Consider the following 18093-nt stretch of genomic DNA (forward strand, 5'->3'; position numbering starts at 1 on the left):
CACGCAATAAAGAAAGAGCATAATATTGACAAAAACAAAGGGCTTGTTTGGTAAGTAATTGTATTATGAAATATTTGCGTGTTGTGTAGTAAAAAGTGATTGATGTGATATAAAATTTGAGAATGTTTTATAAAAAAATGAAAAAGTTTTGTTTTGTAGTGGGTTTTTTTATTTGAATAATAATAAAAAATGATTGATGTGATATAAAAAGTGCAAAAAAGTTAGAATTTTTTTTTTGGGAGAAGTGAAAAAAAATAAAGGGAAAGTTTTAGTGGTTTGCCAAACTAACCCAAAACAATTCTTTTGACTTTTCCCCATCCCCAATTTCCCTCACACTTTCTTTTTTTTTTTTTTTCACTTCAAAAAATAAAACATAAATTCTCTTCCTAATATAATAAATACTGTTAAATAATTATTATTGTGAGTTTTGATATAAGTATGTGTATTTGTGTATATAAATATGTGTGTGCGTAATGAATTTATAATATACTTTCATAAAAATTTGAGATTGGATTATTTAAGATTTAAGTTAATTTGTTGGGTTAAATACATGCTTGCCTCATGTGGTTTGCAACCTTTATTTTTTGCTCTATCAGTTTTATTTTTTATCATAGGTGGTACATGTGCTATGGGAAAAGATGCAAATGGTATCTCCGTCCCTTTTTTCCATCCAAAACTAACAGAAATTCACGTCAGCACCACGTTTCACCATTCAAAATGCAACACTTGGCTACAATATTTTTTTAATTTTAAGGCTTTTTTTGAAAAATAAAAAATAAAAATTGCAGGGGTGGCTGGGCCACATGGGGGTGGACGTGGATTACTATTAGTTTTGGATGGAAAAAGGGATAGAGGTACCATTTGCATCTTTTCTCATAGCACATGTACCACCTATGATAAAAAATAAAACTGGTAGAGCAAAAAATAAAGGTTGCAAACCACATGGGGCAAGCATGTATTTAACCCTAATTTGTTTAATTAACTCGAATGATAAAATCTAAACAATAATTAATTAACTAATAATTAATATTGATTTACTTTATTTAAAAAGTAAATAAGTTAATTGAGAAGCTCATGAACAAGTTTGACTTTGTTCGAAAAATAAATGAGTCAAGTTTAAACAAATTATGTGGTTCAATTATAAGCATTAGTTCAGCTCATGTTCGAATAAAATTAAATAAACAGAGCTTGAATATTCAATACACAACTCCATAAATTACTTGGGATTATTGACAAGAAAGAGCATAATATTACTCTAATTTGTTAAAATACTATTTATCCCATCTGATAAGAAGAGGTAAATTTAATCAATTAATACTTTAACACTTCCCCTCACGTGTGGACTCAAACTTCATTTTAATAAATAAGACCTAACACATGAAATATTTAATTAAAATAAAAAGTATATAACAGAGTCAATGTTCAAACTCAAAACTTTTGACTCTGATACTATATTAAATTATTACTTATTTTTAAAAAAATTAACTAATAAAAAAAATCATTTAATTAATCCATCAACAAAATTGGAAATTGTTAATTGCTAATTGCTAATTGCTAAGGGGCTCTCTTATTTCATTTTATTAATCATTTACTGGGGTCAACCTATCGATCTGGGTAATATGTTCTCTTAAATATGTACACGTTACGATAGGATTTAGAATTTTTTATAATTATTCATTTGACTTTAAGAGAATTTAATTAGGTAAATAGAAAAAACTATTTATAAGACTTACCTTATCAAATAAAAATTAAACTGCCAATCACTTATCCGATAAGTAAATTTTATAAATAATTTTAGAGCATCCAAACCAACAATAGCTGCAGGCCTGGAAAGTAATCTTACTGCATCCAAACCAGAAGGATTGTTGGAATCCCCTTTTAGGTAGCTGTTGGTTAAAAGATAGATAGCCCTTGAATTCCAACAAAAGCAGTATTCTTTATTTACTAATAAGCCATTATTTGTCCCATATAATGAAGGCCAAACGAACCGCAAACAGCACCAAATAGCTTTCAGCTTTTTATCTCCTACCTTCTTATTTCTTCTGCTCTGTTGTTCCGATCATGGTGTTGCTAGACAAAGGCCTCTCAACTGCCATGAACACGAAAATAATTGGCTCGGGCAGCGAAGCCATAGTTCTCGCACATGGGTTTGGAGCAGACCAGTCGGTGTGGGACAAAATCCTTCCCTACTTGGCTCAACATTACCGGGTTCTTGTTTTCGACTGGACCTTTTCTGGCGCCGTTGAAGATCACTCCCTCTTCAATCCTGTCAACTACTCTTCGTACGATGCTTTTGCGGATGACTTGATCGCTCTCCTAGATGAGATGAACCTTCAATCTTTGATCTTTGTTGGGCATTCCATGTCCGGTATGATTGGCTGCATCGCTTCCGTCAAAAGACCCGAGCTTTTTAAGAAGCTCATACTCATCGGAGCTTCTCCAAGGTAGTTACACAAATATATAGAACGTCTCTCTTTCTATTACTAATTGCTTTCTCTTCAGTGGAAAGTTCACACACAGGAGGATTTGTTTATGCTACTTGCTCTTTGATTTAAGATAACGGTAGAACATAAATTAAATTATTAAATTTTTTATTTTTATTTTTAAGCAGTAATTTAACATATTATTAAAGTTGGTGATTACAAGTTCAAACCCGAGTGTATAATTCATCTATTTCAATTAAATATTTCTCATATTTTATCAATTTCATTAAATTTTTGATACAAGAGATGATTATCCTGTTGTTATATATATATATATATATGTATATATATATATATATATATATATTCTTTTTCCTTTTCTTTTTGGAATATATATATATGATTCAGGCATGCCCATTGAATTGCAAAGCCTGTTCTTTCCAAATTTGCGTCCATTCAATACCAAATATGGCTTAAACAGCTCCCTACGATCTCCTGTTTTAATTTCTTTCGTAATTACTTATATATACCAAATATGACGTCTAGCTCTCTAACCTAAAAACTAACTGGGTCTGTTTTGAGTGTGTGAATGAATAAGGTTGTATTACGATCTATATATGATGAGCCAGACAAACATGTGGACACAAAACATGGTTCTTGATGGTGCCGGGTTCCTTTGTCTCTTGTACTTTTTATGTTAGGTTTATGTTTGTGGCCCATGGCCAATGGACTTTTCAGTTTCTCGTGTCCACAATAAAATAAAAACTTAACATCAGATCAGATCATCAAGTCTAATCATTCTTCATGTTTTGTGTGTGTGTGTATATATATATATATATATCATTTTTAATGGAAATGAAAAAATAGTTAAAGAAATAAAAAGACGTAAAAAAGATAAAGTATGTATGCATCAACATGATTTGAATTTAAGCATGTGCCTTTGATAGCATGATTATCAGATTATCTAGTAGTTCTTTTAATGGTATAGTAATTATGTTTTATGCATGAGAATAGTATGTTAGATGTGAAAAGTTTAATGCTTAAGGTAAAACTCTCTTTAAGTTTTGAGGAAAATATGATTAATCTATATAATCTTTTTTGTAATATGATTAATTTAATTATATAAATGTTGGTATGATCCAGTTCAAATTGCTAGTTATGTCTCAAACAAGTCTAAAAATTTCTCATGCTATTTACATATTAAGACAAGAGTAACAATAACTCATGAGTTAGAAGATAGTTGGTATAAATTAAATTTATTGTTGTCAATATAAAAGTAGAAGATACATATAACGTTTAGAATCTTACTCTATTAGTAGAGTTTTGTATACAATCAAATAATCAAATAAATATGAAAAAAAAAAAAAAAAAAAAAAAAAAAAAATTTTACTTGTGGATGTAGATTATAGACCGAACTACCTTAATTCTTTATTTTTCTTTTTTGTTCTCATCTCTTTCCTAAATTATGTACGTATTCTTACTATATATATATTATCGTACGTAGATACATAAATATCGATGATTATGTGGGAGGATTTGAAAAGTCAGACGTTGAGCAGCTCCTCTCAAACATTGAATCCGATTATCACAATTGGGCTACAGGATTTGCTTCTCTTGGGGTGGACACAAAAGATCCCCCCTCGGTTGAAAAGTTTTCGAAATGCTTGAAAAGAATGAGACCAGAAGTGGCACTTTCCTTGGCTAAAACTGTGTTTTACAGCGATGAACGAGACGTTCTTGACAAGGTTGTCACCCAATGCACTATCATTCACACCACCAATGACTTTGCCGTCCCAAATTCAGTGCCATCCTACATGCAAAAGAAAATCAAGGCAAAATCGACTGTGGAGATCATTGACGCTGACGGCCATTTTCCACAGCTAACTGCTCACCTCCGCCTCCTTGATGTGCTACGGAGTGTCCTGGGCTTTGATATTCCTCTTACTAATTAAGAGCATAAGCTGATATGTGTGTGTATGTGTGTGTGTGTGTGTGTTCACGTTCTTAGTTGAGATCCACAGTAATTACGTGTCAAAATTATTAGGATTTTGACAGATAATATGAGAGATTTCAGGGTTGCCTGACTACCTAATCAGGTAGGCCAGGCGAGTATCATATGAAAATTTTCTCATATTATTTGTTCAAATTACTGGTAATTTGGACTAATAATTGTTATGAATCCTTATCCTCCTAAGTTTATGAAATAGTATGATCAAAAATAAATGCCCATGTATATCTTTATGGATAACTTCATGGGATAGAAGTAGGAAATGGTTTGGCCTTGAATGGTGTGTCGTTGTCTTTATTATAGTTTTAGTTGTTGGGATTTAAAGCTTTGTGAATTACTTTATCGATCTTGGTCTTTTTGTCTTCTTGAATGACGTGTTGCTTGTAAACAAACTGGTGGAATGAAAATATTAACTGCTTCTAGTCTTTGGGTATATGGGTGGGTGTTAACATGTCAAAAGGTGACTAGAAGAGATCAATGCTACATGCATCAAATCTCAGAAAGTCAGCGCACCAATTAGAATCAAATATTTCATTTCAAATCCTAAAATGGCCATATTTCTCGCTCATTCTTTAAAATATTACAATAGTAATGCTACCAATCTCCGCACCTATTTATCACACTTATGCCACATCGGTTAACATATATAGCGTGCTTTAAATGGTTTACCATGTCAGATTGTCAGTCACTTGAATAAAATAAAAATATTGTAAGCTACTTAAAACACATCAAATCAGCCGATATGATATGTGTGATAAATAAGTGTAAATAGTAGTATTACGTACTCATATTACAATAGTTAATTTGGTGCCAATTCTTGATGACAGCCTTTTTGGGCTTGTAGCCCAAAGAGAAAATTGATAAGCACACAAAACTAAGAAATTGAAAATGGCAAGCATGCATGTGTAAGGAAGGCATCATAAATATTAAGCAGGGTCAACAATGGAGAATTTTTTTTTTTTTTTTGGGGCAAGTCGAATGGATAAAATTGATAAGCACACCCATTGGACTGAAGTTCTAACGGAGAAACCAAACCGGGCCGTGAACAAAGCTAGGGCCTAAGCCCATCACTGACTCATGTAATAAATAACAGTTTGTGACCTAGGCCCAGCCCAAGTATAATCGTTCTATCATCTATGCCAAGAATTGTGAGCCTTTCGCCCTTAATATTAATATATTAAATAACTTGTGGGAGCTCTAGAGGATTTTAATAATTTTTAACAAAATGTGAGCATATTTTAAATTAAATTAAATTTTTTAGATTTTTTTTTTTATATATATATAAGTACTACAGAGGAAACCAAAAATTATGGAACTAAAAAAGATGAAGGGTTTCTTTTCCAAAACAAAAGCTAAAATAAAAAGGGAAAATACAGCTAGAAGAATTATTTAAATTTTTAAATTAACTATTATTTATTCTTAGAATATTTGAGTTTTTTTTATTATTTAATGATAGGTGATAAATATTGAGATAACAAAATTTGAAGCATTTAATTCAAAAATAAATTTTATGTTTTTTTTTTTTTTTCTATAGATAAAAATAAATTTTATGTTATTCCATCCTCATTCCTCACCAACGGCGACGACTGAACGAGGTATCTCGTTGTAATTTATACAAAACTGCAAGGGTAAATCGGTGAATAAAAAGTGAAATATCTTTCTCACTCGCATAACTAACTTTTCACTCTCTCAATAGAAAAAGAGCTATGACTATGAGAAGCTTATTCGGAGCTTCTCAAATCCTCGCCAAATCATCGTCTCTCTTCGTGAACCCAACCACTCGATCTCAGCGGCGAAACTCGCTCAGCTTCTCTCTCTTCAAAACATCGAAAGCCTCTCTCTCTTTCAGAACCTTCGCGATCATGGCCGCTACGGACGAGTTCGTTAAGGGAAGCGTTCGCCCAAACGGCGTCGCATTGATCACCCTCGATCGCCCCAAGGCTCTCAACGCAATGAACCTAGGTCCCATTTCCTCTTTGAATTATAAGCTCAAGTAGTAATTATTTAGTCATAAGGATACTGTGTTTTAGGTGCAATTCGTGCAATTATTTATGCTTATAGATAGGTGATTTGAAATTCTATTTTTGTGTGTTTAGGGTTTTTAGAGTTTGAATTTGTAGAATGATATTTTATTTTATTTTTGAGATTTTTGTGGAAGTAAATGATTCTTCTTGCTGATGATGATTGCGGGACAGTGGAGGGCAATTTTTGTAACCGGTGGGGAAATGTGGCCATTTGCCTAGCAAATGGAAGCTAAATACTGTACTTAGCGAAAGTTCTAGGAGAGGTTTATTCGAAGTTGATAAAAACTTGCATTTATTTACAAGTAATGATGAAAACGGACTCAATTAGTTAATGAACTGATAGGGGAAATACAAAATCTGGTGGCGTTTAAGTTAAGACTTAATGTCAAATGTTGGTGGTTTTTTTTTTTTTTTTTTTTAATGTAAATAATATACTAGCGCTTTCCTTTAGCAGCTGGGTTTGCTTTATATTTAACTTGAAACTTGTTCGTAATGCAGATATGGATGTAAGATATAAAAAATTTCTTGATGAATGGGAATCGGACCCAAGGGTCAAATGTGTTCTGGTTGATAGCAGCTCGCCTCGTGCCTTTTCTGCAGGTAACATGGAGAAATTAAGAGTCTTATGTAGATTGTTTGTTTCACAACATTTTTCTACCACCACCATTTGTTTTCACGCTATCCCCTGAATTTGTTTTAGCTTTAATATCTTTTCCATTTATATTTGGTTCTTGCTTTTGGGGTTATTTTTGGTATCCAAGCCTTAGGTAAGGTTTTGAGGGTAACCATTCATGGCTAATGCAGGAATGGATATTAAAGGGGTTGTTGCTGAGATTCAAAAGGACAAAAACACACCTCTTGTGCAGAAGGTTTCTTTATGATGCTTGTTTTGTGCCACAAGCGTTTCTTTCATGATTGCTTATTTGATTGTGGTTGATATACATTATTTGCGCTGTTTTATATTCCGTTGCTTCTTTTCTTCTTTTTATGTTGCATTGTTGTGTTATATGCCATTTTCTTTAATTAGTTAGCTTGCTTAGTTTGTTGTCTATTAGTTAGATGATAATAAAGATCTTAGGGTGCGTTTGGGATTGCGATTTCGTAGACAATAAGTGCGATTTTAAATCAAATCGCAGAACATAGATCGTTTGGGAACTGCGTTTTTAAAAATTGCGATTTGAAAACGCAGAAAATCTGCTTTTTCAAATCGCAGATAAGATGGTGCTTTTTTGAAAACGCAGAATCTTAAAGGTAAATTCGCGATTTTAAAGGCTAAACTGCGATTTTGCCAAACGTTTAACTGCGTTTTTAAAAATCACTTTTTTTAAATCGCACATTTTAAAATCGTTATTTTGAATCGCACTTTTTGAAATCGCAAACCCAAACGGACCATTAGTTTATCTGCAGGTGGTGATGTGAAGCAGATCACAACCAAAAAACAACTATCAGATATGATTGAGGTCTTATGTCCCTTTAATAACCTTGAACTTTGTTAAAAATAACACTAAATCAAAGTAACTGCCATGTCAACTATATTTTTGTAATTCGAGTTCTTTTTCTTTTAGATAAATATCACAAATACTAATAAAAGTACCTTTGACTTTACTTTGAACTAGTGCCTGCCTCTCAATTCCCTGACCTGTCTTAACTTTCTAAAACTTAAAAAGAAATGTGTGGCTCTTGTGTAAAATTGTCTTTAGATGTATATTTGGTGCATTCTCATTTAGTTCTTTTTAAATATATTATCACTAGCAGAAAAAAGGGTATAGACCATTTGACCTGCTGTAATCAAGTAACTGCACGTATTCAAGTATCCTTAACTGAGCAGAATACTGGAATTTGTTTCTGGACCTTGTTTAGGTTCTCTGATAAAAGTTCCGTTCTTGTTTCTATTATTTGAAAGATATCATGATCATGAATTTAACTTTCAACATAAGAGTTATTTTTTGTGCTTTTAGTTGCTTTGATTATTTTCTAGTAGAAGTTGAAAAGAATAATTGGATTAATATTCTGTTCTCTGCATGTGCATATCTGGATGTGTATATATTATGTGCAGTCCAGCATTAGTCTGCTTCTTACATTTGTGCATGACCTATTATTTTGTTACATGAAGTTAATATGCTTTATTGTGCTGTGCATTTGTCAGGTATTCACCGCTGAATATTCTCTAATATGCAAAATTTCCGAGTACAAGAAGCCATATATAAGCTTCATGGATGGCGTAATAATGGGCTTTGGAATAGGCCTATCTGGACATGGTCGCTACCGGATCATAACTGAGGTATGCTTGCGTCAATATAGACAGGTGGTTTAGTCCCAATTATATTGTATTGGCATTCTAATTTCTTTTACTTTTATCCTTGTATTGATGCATTTCAGAGGACTCTTCTTGCTATGCCAGAAAATGGAATTGGCTTGTTCCCAGATGTTGGGTTTGCATATATTGCAGCACAAAGTCCAGGAGGAGGATCAGTTGGTATTCTTTTTGTTGCTACAAAAAGCATTTCTTTTCTTGTTCTTATACTGGAACTGAACAGGTTTTCAATCTTGATCTTGTTATGGGAACTTATAGAAAGCACGAGAAGAGCTTGGCCTCATAGGAAGTAGTCATAAGTAAAACAAAGGCAAAGGATTTGGAAGTACAGAGGCATAGTCGTCACTGTCATTTGAACTTATTGTCTCCTGAATTTTTGCATTTTTCTAACTTATATTATGATTTGCAGGTGCGTATCTTGGAATGACTGGAAAAAGGATTTCTACACCCGCTGATGCAGTATATGTAGGTCTTGGTACACATTTTGTGCCATCCGGGAGCTTGGGACCTTTGAAGGAGGCCCTTTTGGCAACTACATTGTATGTCTCAGATCATCATTCTATCTGTAATTGTTATTTTTCATTTTCATGGAACCCATTTAGCTTTTCCTTAATGTCTTATTTAGAAACTCGCATTACCTTATAATTTTGAACATTTAAATTGTTTAAAATTAACAACCATATATTAGAGAAGTTTTGCATCTTTAGTTGATTTTGCTCGAAATTGATTTGGTGAAATGAGGAGAACTCCATGACTGTTCTTTTGGTAAGTCAAGACTTTTCGTGGTGCAGTTTTATAATTGCTGCCATTTGATTTATTCATGGTGAGCTAGAACCACATGATAAGATTAATATATGAAGTCCAAGTGTTTGTTTTTGATGAACTCCACAGTGCATATACCTTGTGGTTCAGGATATAATTTCCTCATGTTTATTGACTTATAATATATGAGAAATGTTGTTCCGCACAAAAGATGATCCCTTAGTAAAACGTACATGGTTTCTTACTTAAAAAACTTATACCCATTTGTTACTTCAGTTCTGAGGACCCACATGAAGACATCGAAGCACTTTTGGCGAAATACAGCAGTGACCCTGAGTCTGAGTCCCAGTTAAAATTGTTGTTACCTCATATAGTTTCATGCTTCGGTGCAAATAAGTCAGTTAATGAGACGATTGAAGAACTGAAAAAGCATCAGCTTAGCAGTGAAGCTGCTGGTATGTTTATACGTACCGATTGTTTTATTGGTTGATGAATGAAATGTACATACATCTTTTTGGTTCTCCCAAAGACTGAGATGTCAAGTGGAATTTCTAACCTTCTTGCTCGATGTTGTCCCTTCGTGCTTTCGGATTGCCATTCTTTCCCTGGGCAGTGGTAGAGTGGGCTAATGAAGCTCTTCAAGGTCTTGGAAAAGGTGCTCCATTTTCGCTTTGCTTAACACAAAAGCATTTCTCTAGAGTTGCATCTGCCCATGGAAAAGAGGACAGCGAATTGTCCACAGTGAGTTTTGAGCTTATTTCTTTTTCTTTTTCTTTCTTCTTTTGGTAGTTTTCTTTTCCTATGGAGCATAAGTTAAGTAACATGTGTATTCCTGCATCTGGTTGCTTCCAGCTAAGCGGTGTGATGAAAACTGAATACCGCATCGCCTTACGGTCTTCTCTACGAAATGATTTTGCAGAAGGTGTCCGGGCAGTTTTGGTGGACAAGGATCAGGTTATATCATTTGTCTCTTAGGTCCCTTTCTCTATACTGTAGAAGAATGTGAAAATATGTTAGTTTTGTGAGCTTGGTGTAATGTTAACATCAAGTTACTGTGTTTAGTAATGATTTCTCGTGTTACTAGCTATATCATGCAAACTATCTTTTTAGCGTCCTAGCTATCTTCTTGTTTTCAGAACTTGGGGTGCTATTACCTCTAGTTTCTTCTGCAGATGGTACCAATTTTCTATTGGCAATATTAATGCTGTATCAGTCTTTTTTTGGTCTTTGAGCCCTTAAAAGTATACTCATTTACCTACTTATCAAAAGAAGCATACTCATTTGCCAAATAAATGCTGTATTTTGCTCTGAACCTTTCATGATTATGGCCTTTCAGAACCCAAAGTGGAATCCAGCAAGTTTGGAGGAAGTCGATCACAGTGAAGTGGAAATCCTCTTTGCCCCATTGAGCCCAGAAGTGGAGGAGTTGAGAGCGTGACAGATTGCATTATAACTGTCCTAGTTATTCCTCGTTGCATCAATAACAGAGATGGATAGTGGATACTATTGAAATATATTTTCAGCTGTCGAAAATAAGTTCATTTTACATAAGCAAAAGGCATCCAACTGTGTGTATGGTATTCGTCTGTGATGATGGTGACTGTGTTTATAGAATTTTGTGATATCGTGGGCCCCAGGAGTTCTTGTACTCTACAGCCAGACCTTGCAAATGCTTGTGATTCTGTGAATGTTTTCTTCATCCATTTCCTGTCTTCTTTAAAATTTAGGCTTTGAAGAACCTGTGTGCGAATGTTGAATATATCGCGCTTCCTCACAACTTCAAAAACTTTTTTCCCATTCCCAAGTTGGGCTGACGCTCTCCGTTTATCTTCCTCTCTAGACTCTAGTCTCCTGACATGTTAGTCTCAGAGTTTTTAAAATGAACTGAGATCGGAGATTTTCTGAATTTTTAAGTTGTAATTTTTTTTAAAACGTAATCCTAAATTATTTATATTTTATGATTTGGTTTAAAATTATATTTTTTGCCTACAAAAGCACAAAGTAAAACGCACTCTAAGACTTGGAGAGCACAACGCTTTGCTTTTCTTTTTTTGTCCCCATTAAACGACTTGTGGATACTTTTTGCTTCTCAACAAAAGGCCGTCGTAATTCAATATCTTTTGGGAATAATTACTAATTTAGTTCTTGCCGCCCTTGTGAGTGGAGACGGCCTTTTATTGAATGTAAAACTATAATTTTATAACAATTTGAATCATTAAATATGCTGTGTGTCAATCGGTGATTGGTTGTGACGTGGTTCTAAAATGTGTATCTAACCGTTACTTTCAAATTGCTAACGGTAGGGCCCAATTTGATAAATAGCTTTTACCCTAGGGATCTCTAAGGTACTTTTTGATACCTCATGTCCTCATGGACCAGTTTTTATATAATTACAACCCCCATGGCTAAATAAATATTTTTACCTATCTTTTAATTCACTACACGACATGTAGCTCAGAACATTCTTCATTTTCACAAAATATCTTGGCTTTCAACCCAAAACATAAGAAAGTTGCTGGTAAAAAAAATGAATTCTTACAACACTTCCTTTCTTCCTTCATAAGAGAAAGGCTAAAAATTAAAATTAAGCGGAAGAAAAAAGGGGAAAACAATACAGTGAAAAAGTATCATTAAGAGCAATCCCCGCTCCTCAGACTTTGTAGCAGATCCAAGTATCCAATATATTCAGGACTCATATATCTGCGAAGTTTGAAGATAAAAATCATAATTCTATGGCGATAATTATGCTATAGATGTGTTTCTCGTAGCAATGCATGAAAAAACTGCAGTAGGTCTGTTTATTGTAAGGCTATTTTACACGCGTACAGATTGATGAAACGAGGGGAAAAATCAGCAGAGATTGTCAACTTAGTGCCATAAATCAAAAAGATAATTTAAGTTTGACATTAATTAAATAATTTTGATCGTCAGGGTAGTGATGCCACTGGGGCTGCCTTTTTCTTTTCTCCCTTTTCCTTTCTAACAAAGAGACCACTGGGGGTGCACTTGGAACCTTAATCATGCATTCCCTAGGTTCTACGGATTTGAACAGAAAAGGGATGCTAAAAGTTCACACTCCCCTAAACGACCTTCATATATGAAATAACAATTGGAGCAGATAAGCAAGCTTTAGTAAAATTCAATATTAAGCATAAATCTTTAGCCCTACCCCATCCGGCGGAATAAGCATAAGAATTTCCAGGGAGAAATTAGAGCAGAAATTCAGAATGATGTAATGACAATTCTGCACTATTAGAATGTAAGTAATTCTAGTAATACACTTAAGCTTGTAGTCTTGTAGGTTTTCCTTCTTTTTTTCCTTTATTTTTTTTTTATTTTTTATTTTTTGAAAAGAGTTGGAGAGAGAGAGAGAGAGAAGGATCTATACAGATAGTATTACATGCAAAAGACTTCCTCGGGTAAATAGTCCCCACAGTGGGTCAGATTATAAGTTTGTTTTGTAGAGAAACCTTAAACAAACGCCACATTTTTCAAGATAGCTGTACCTACTAAAAATGCAGAAACAAATCAATTAGGGGGTGAGCTTAGTTGTGAAAAATTCACGTCAATAATCTGTTAATGGTGAAAATTGGCAAGATGACAACAAGTAACCCCTCCGTTGCCAGAACTAGTATATGGTTGGAGGCAGAAAATCATAATGGCTGCAATATCGACACAGTTATCAGGTAGCACTAGCAGTACAGTCAGCGTGTAGAAAAGGAGTTTTTTTAGGTTCTTGTTCAAACGATTGATCAAAGATAAGAAAAAGAGCATCAGGATTTAGAAGAGCGATACCCATGTCGAACCAAGAAATCAATAATGACAAGAGAGCAATTTGGCTTGTAAAATTGTGTTCTCCGTATGACATTTGCTACATGCGTCACAGGAATCAACTTGAAGCTATCCACCTCTCCGTCTGTCATTCAACAAGCCATTTACAAATGGATAAAATCGTCTAAGGGAAACCACTCCAGATCAAATGAAAACAAATATTCATTACTGAGATGCAACCATCAAATAAATGAGAAAAATGACAAAGGTTGAGGTTAGGAACTGATAAAAGCAATGAAGAAGGCTGTGCTTCATTTGGCCCACCTTGATTCTCAGGTCTAAAACTTTCAGGAAGCTTTAAGTCATAACAAAATAGAACATCTCTCTTATATCTGTAACCATCAATGTCCATATAGGAAACAGCACCAACTGGTATAGCTCTGTAAGAGAAGCATTTCGGAACTAATCAGTGTGAGTGAGAGAGAGAGAGAGTGAGTGAGAGCACAGCTAGGTGATGTGAAATAATAATTCAGTGGCAAAAACTTACTTATTAGCAATGGATCTGGGAATTCCCGCTTCCTCTTCACATTCCTTCACAAGATTCTCCCCACAAGCAATCCCATGGGGCTGCCATTGCCATAATGGAAATATGAAATTAGTGCCTCGCACAGAATCGTAATGAGCATAATATTAACTACTGGCTTGATCATATGAGCTTCATTGTTTTTGTTATTTTTGTTCAAGATTGGGCATAAATTACTTGGCTCAATTCAACTGCTTCAAAAAAAATAAAAACAGTAAATTGACCTCCAAAAATTCACAGCAAGAAAAGAAATCCTCAGATTTCCATTCGCCTCAGATTTTTAATCATAATTCGGTCATTACAAACCAGTCCTCCAGCAACTAGATGATCAAGCATCCCGGGATAAGTGGCTTTCTCTTGACTTCTCTTCCCAATCCATAAAAGTTTCTGCCCATCCCTCTCAACATAGCCATTCATGTGAACTCCATAAGCCTATAAACAGGAAAGCGTTGGAGAAAAAAAGGCCAACTTATATTCATCAGTAACATGATCATAATATAGCCCGGTTCATCAATCAGAAACAAGATGTATTGCTTGGCGCGTTCAAAGACTGCTAAGAACTACCAGGGATGGAATATGATGGTAATATTCAGGTCTGTAAGTTATAAAAAAAAAAAAAAATGCAAATTTTCTTCACTTTTTGATTTGCAAAAGGCAATTTTGTGTTTATAGGTAAATACACTCAGACACTCTTATGGGGTTGAACATATGCCTATGACCTCACCACCAGCTCTTGTTCACAGATATGTGTAACAATCTTTTGCACTAATTTTTGGTAAGATTGTTACTCATTAGCAGATAATGAAAGTGAAAAAAATTCAACATAGGGAAAGATGGTTGAGTTGAGCTGAGTTGTATAGAAAAATGATTCCCAAGCAAAAGATGAAAAATGGATGATCATCGCATTGTCTTTTTTTCTTTTAATCATGTTAACAACTAAAACGTACTAGAAGAGCATCAGAAAGATGCCAAGCATTGACCATTGATTTTGCTTTTCAATTGACAGCATACAAACCTAAAGATAAGCACCTCTTTCAAAAACACAAGAATCTCAAACCAAATCAAGTTGCAATACACAATCTCAAAAGCTAGGACTACAAACACCAGTGTCAAATGCGTCTCAAGAGAAGAGCGATCTCACAATGGCATAAAACACACCTTTATTCCAAAGTAAGGAGCCGCAGCACGTTCAAGCGAAAAAAAGACAGGCGCACCAAAGGACGATGTCACGGGGAATAGCTGATTGAAATCAGTAAAATCTATAGTTAGCCAAGACAACAAAGGTCTTACTTCACCACTAATTGGCAACAAAGAGTTTTTCAACCACATATTGGACAGTCAAAAAGTAACAAAAGTGAAACGTGGGTATTGCTCTAGTAGCGTGCACGGTGCTCCACCACCGGGAGAATATAATGCCGATTGCCGGAGAATCAAGAACCAAACACGTGTAACAACTCAACCAAATCTTATTTTCGGTGCATGTGAGGTACCGTATTATATTCCGCTGTGTATTATTTTTCTAATAAAAAAGGAATCAGTTCATCGCTTAATCATGACTAGTACCTCGTTCCGTATACCTGGAATCAGTTCTTCCCCTAAGCGTTTGACCACATCTCCAACCGCACTGGTCCTATCCTCTGGTGTACTCAGCATTGGGTGAAAGGTCACATGGCCGCCGCAAGAACTGTCTTGAGGGAAAACAAACACATCTTGGAACTTCCTTAAATGGCTAGCGAAACTGCACAAATTTGGAAAAGTACAAACAAAATCGATTCAGCAATACGACTCAAGATGACGGAGTAATTCAATTCTTAGAGAATTTAACCACTAAGGAATTTTATTTCTAACCCTTACCCGTTATGAATATAACCAACGATTTGGTCCTCGATTGCGAACGGAAGGAACTCGGATTGCTTTTCCTGCACGCGATTTCAAAGAGAAATGAGAGTATGAGACGCATTGCTTGGGCATTTGAAGGAAAATGAAAAAACGATCTGTTTGGTTGCTCGGAACTCAAAAACTGGGCTAAAATGTAATGTTAGCTTTCTGGAGAACCAAACAGAGGAGAAGAGGGACTTAACTGATCCGCGATTGCAGATTCTGATCTTCTCGAAGAAGCCTGTAAGGTCCGAAGAATCGTCTGGAAGGCTTTCCGGCTGAGAAATCCGGACGACGTCGTCCCAGGTGAAGGTGCCGCCAGTGGCAGACACTGAAAGAGTGGGGGATTTTGATTTTATCGAAGTGTGAGTGGTAGAAGGCGAAGGAAACGATGTCGTAAAGGACTTGGAAAAAGCGTGAGAAACTTTGGAGATGAAGAGCGAAGAAGCGAGTGAGTATGGGATTTTGTGAGAGGGGTGAAGATTGCTGCAAGTCCAGGCCATTGGAGGTATACAGAAGGGAGGGAAGGCAGTGCTACAACGGCACGGGCAAGCACCTCCGAGCCTTACTAGCACCACGCGGCACGCGCCATAGTTTAGTTATCAAGACCGTACGGAATTGACCCGGAATGGGAATTTATCGGTTGGGCTACCGTTACTATGGAAATGACAATAGTTAATTCTTTTTTAAAAAAAAAAAAAAGACAATAGTTAATTCTTAAAAAAAATAAAAATTAGAGGAATAGTTATTTCTCATTAATGAAACAGTATTATAAATTATTTTTAAAAAAATTTCTTTTTTAAAAAATGTTTGTATCTGTTGTCTCCCGCTGGCCAACGCCCAGCCCAACCAATTTCCGACCATCACCCGACCGCCTAGCTCAACCTACCGTTGATCACCACTTAATCATTTTAATTATTTTTTCAGTTGAGTCATTATAAAATTGTAAACTTAACCTTTAAAAAAAAAAAAAAAGAGTTTGCAGGTTGGGGTAGTTGGCCACCTTTGAATCGCTAGGGTGATTAACCATCCTTGACTATGGGGATGGTTTGATTACTCCTATAATAGGTTAGAGGGGGGTGGCTGAACCAGTGAACCACCCCCAATAGCCGCTTGCCTTGGCTCAATCTCAAAAATACGTGTTCAAGACCTTGCTCCTCACCATGTTGATGTCCTCGTGGGGTTTCAAGATCCACCACCACATTTGATGATGATATCGTCTTCATTCTCATGACCCGGTGGTCTATGATGTCGAATGAGAGGTCGAACTTGCCCACCATGCACAATAAGATAACATTGCTATAGGTAGGTCTCAACTCCCACCCTTCACCAAGGTCTTGACGACAGACTTGTCAACTGGGTCACCGCCAACCAAGGCCATCCAAAGGTTCCTATTGGTTAGTTTGGACTAGATTTCGAGGCCATGACTCTGAGTTTTTGAGAGATTGTGGGGTTGGTTTTGGTTTGGGAGGTCATGAGGTGGGGTTTCTCCATCGTGGTTTGGTGAAGTCCAACCACGACCACTAGCTCTAGCATTAAGGGATGGTTCAGCCACCCCCAATAGTTCTAGGGTAGTTGCACAATTTTTTTTTTTTTTTAATATAATTTTTTTAAAGATAATTTTGTAATTTCACAATGACCTTAGCCAAAACAAAAAAACCAAATTTTGTATGGAACAATTTATTTGCTACACGTATACCACGTTCCACGTAGAGTTATTTATCTCAATGTCAAATTAGATGGGCCAATTTAACAATTTTTTTTTTTTTTCATTTTTAATGGATGTGATGAAATTAATTTTTGTTGACTCAATGATATCTACACATGTCATAAAAGTACCGGCTTTGATGTGACCACAAGCCTATTTGTCATATTGTCCGATAAAAACCATAAAACCATTTATGTTTTGCTTGTTTTGAGGTAAAATATTTTTTGTCATAAAATACTTTTAATAAAATTAGTTTTTTTTTTAAAAAAAATTTCCTAAAAAATTTTTTCAGCGTTTGACTCGTATAAAAAAATACCAATGACGAAAAAAGACCACTAACAAGATTCAGATGATGATGGCCAAAATCCGACAGCACTGGCTAGATTTCGACATTAGCCTGCCAAATTCTGACGACAATTGTAGGAATTTGCAACTATGCTAGATTACGATCACTTTCACTGTAATCTGGCATAGTGGCCGGAATCTGGCCACTGTACTAAATTTTGGCGACTGGATCCCAAATTCGGGGACCTTCAGCTGCAGATTTGAACTATCAACAAATTCCAATAGTCGACGGTGGCAGATTCTCACAAACATGTGTACAAGAATGAGAAGTTTAAAT

The 18093-nt window shown here is 35.2% G+C and overlaps 3 protein-coding genes across 6 annotated transcripts; 2 read left to right on the forward strand and 1 right to left on the reverse strand.

The window, feature by feature from the left end:
* Window positions 1-1964: 1964 nt before the first annotated feature.
* Window positions 1965-4853, forward strand: LOC133857155 (strigolactone esterase D14-like). The gene is made up of 2 exons (XM_062292292.1): window positions 1965-2444; window positions 3928-4853. Exons 1-2 carry the CDS (start codon window positions 2062-2064, stop codon window positions 4373-4375), a joined length of 831 nt encoding a protein of 276 aa, XP_062148276.1. The 5' UTR covers window positions 1965-2061; the 3' UTR covers window positions 4376-4853.
* A 1258-nt stretch (window positions 4854-6111) lies between these two features.
* On the forward strand, window positions 6112-11234 carry LOC133857154 (3-hydroxyisobutyryl-CoA hydrolase-like protein 3, mitochondrial). Of its 4 annotated transcripts, XM_062292291.1 has the most exons (11): window positions 6113-6393; window positions 6954-7055; window positions 7260-7304; window positions 7863-7915; window positions 8602-8736; window positions 8835-8931; window positions 9179-9308; window positions 9808-9986; window positions 10145-10272; window positions 10384-10485; window positions 10868-11234. In XM_062292291.1, the coding sequence occupies exons 1-11, from the start codon at window positions 6138-6140 to the stop codon at window positions 10967-10969; spliced, it is 1329 nt and encodes a 442-aa protein (XP_062148275.1). In that variant the 5' UTR covers window positions 6113-6137; the 3' UTR covers window positions 10970-11234. The 4 variants fall into 4 exon arrangements, with proteins under 4 accessions (XP_062148273.1, XP_062148275.1, XP_062148272.1 ...); XM_062292289.1 differs by lacking the exon at window positions 7260-7304 and having other exon boundaries at window positions 6112-6393; XM_062292288.1 differs by lacking the exon at window positions 7863-7915 and having other exon boundaries at window positions 7260-7324.
* Window positions 11235-11981: 747 nt separating this feature from the next.
* LOC133857411 (nudix hydrolase 20, chloroplastic-like) lies at window positions 11982-16359 on the reverse strand. Its single transcript, XM_062292673.1, has 9 exons — window positions 15967-16359; window positions 15740-15804; window positions 15449-15623; window positions 15044-15124; window positions 14192-14317; window positions 13850-13929; window positions 13627-13742; window positions 13327-13447; window positions 11982-12231 (listed from the first exon to the last, which is right to left on the reverse strand). The coding sequence occupies exons 1-9, from the start codon at window positions 16264-16266 to the stop codon at window positions 12162-12164; spliced, it is 1134 nt and encodes a 377-aa protein (XP_062148657.1). The 5' UTR covers window positions 16267-16359; the 3' UTR covers window positions 11982-12161.
* Between the last annotated feature and the right edge of the window lie 1734 nt (window positions 16360-18093).

Source organism: Alnus glutinosa, chromosome 14, assembly GCF_958979055.1.
Source record: "Alnus glutinosa chromosome 14, dhAlnGlut1.1, whole genome shotgun sequence".
In the NCBI taxonomy this organism is placed as follows: Eukaryota; Viridiplantae; Streptophyta; class Magnoliopsida; order Fagales; family Betulaceae; genus Alnus; species Alnus glutinosa.

Coding starts and splice junctions, on each gene's coding strand:
- LOC133857155 (XM_062292292.1), top strand. CDS start 2,062: ATGGTGTTGCTAGACAAAGGCCTCTCAACTGCCATGAACACGAAAATA. Junction 2,445..3,927: donor CTCATCGGAGCTTCTCCAAG/GTAGTTACACAA, acceptor TATCGTACGTAG/ATACATAAATATCGATGATT.
- LOC133857154 (XM_062292291.1), top strand. CDS start 6,138: ATGACTATGAGAAGCTTATTCGGAGCTTCTCAAATCCTCGCCAAATCA. Junction 8,737..8,834: donor GCTACCGGATCATAACTGAG/GTATGCTTGCGT, acceptor GATGCATTTCAG/AGGACTCTTCTTGCTATGCC. Junction 9,309..9,807: donor GCCCTTTTGGCAACTACATT/GTATGTCTCAGA, acceptor TTGTTACTTCAG/TTCTGAGGACCCACATGAAG.
- LOC133857411 (XM_062292673.1), bottom strand. CDS start 16,266: ATGGCCTGGACTTGCAGCAATCTTCACCCCTCTCACAAAATCCCATAC. Junction 14,318..15,043: donor CTCCTTACTTTGGAATAAAG/GTGTGTTTTATG, acceptor TCCTGTTTATAG/GCTTATGGAGTTCACATGAA. Junction 13,930..14,191: donor ATCTAGTTGCTGGAGGACTG/GTTTGTAATGAC, acceptor TGGCAATGGCAG/CCCCATGGGATTGCTTGTGG.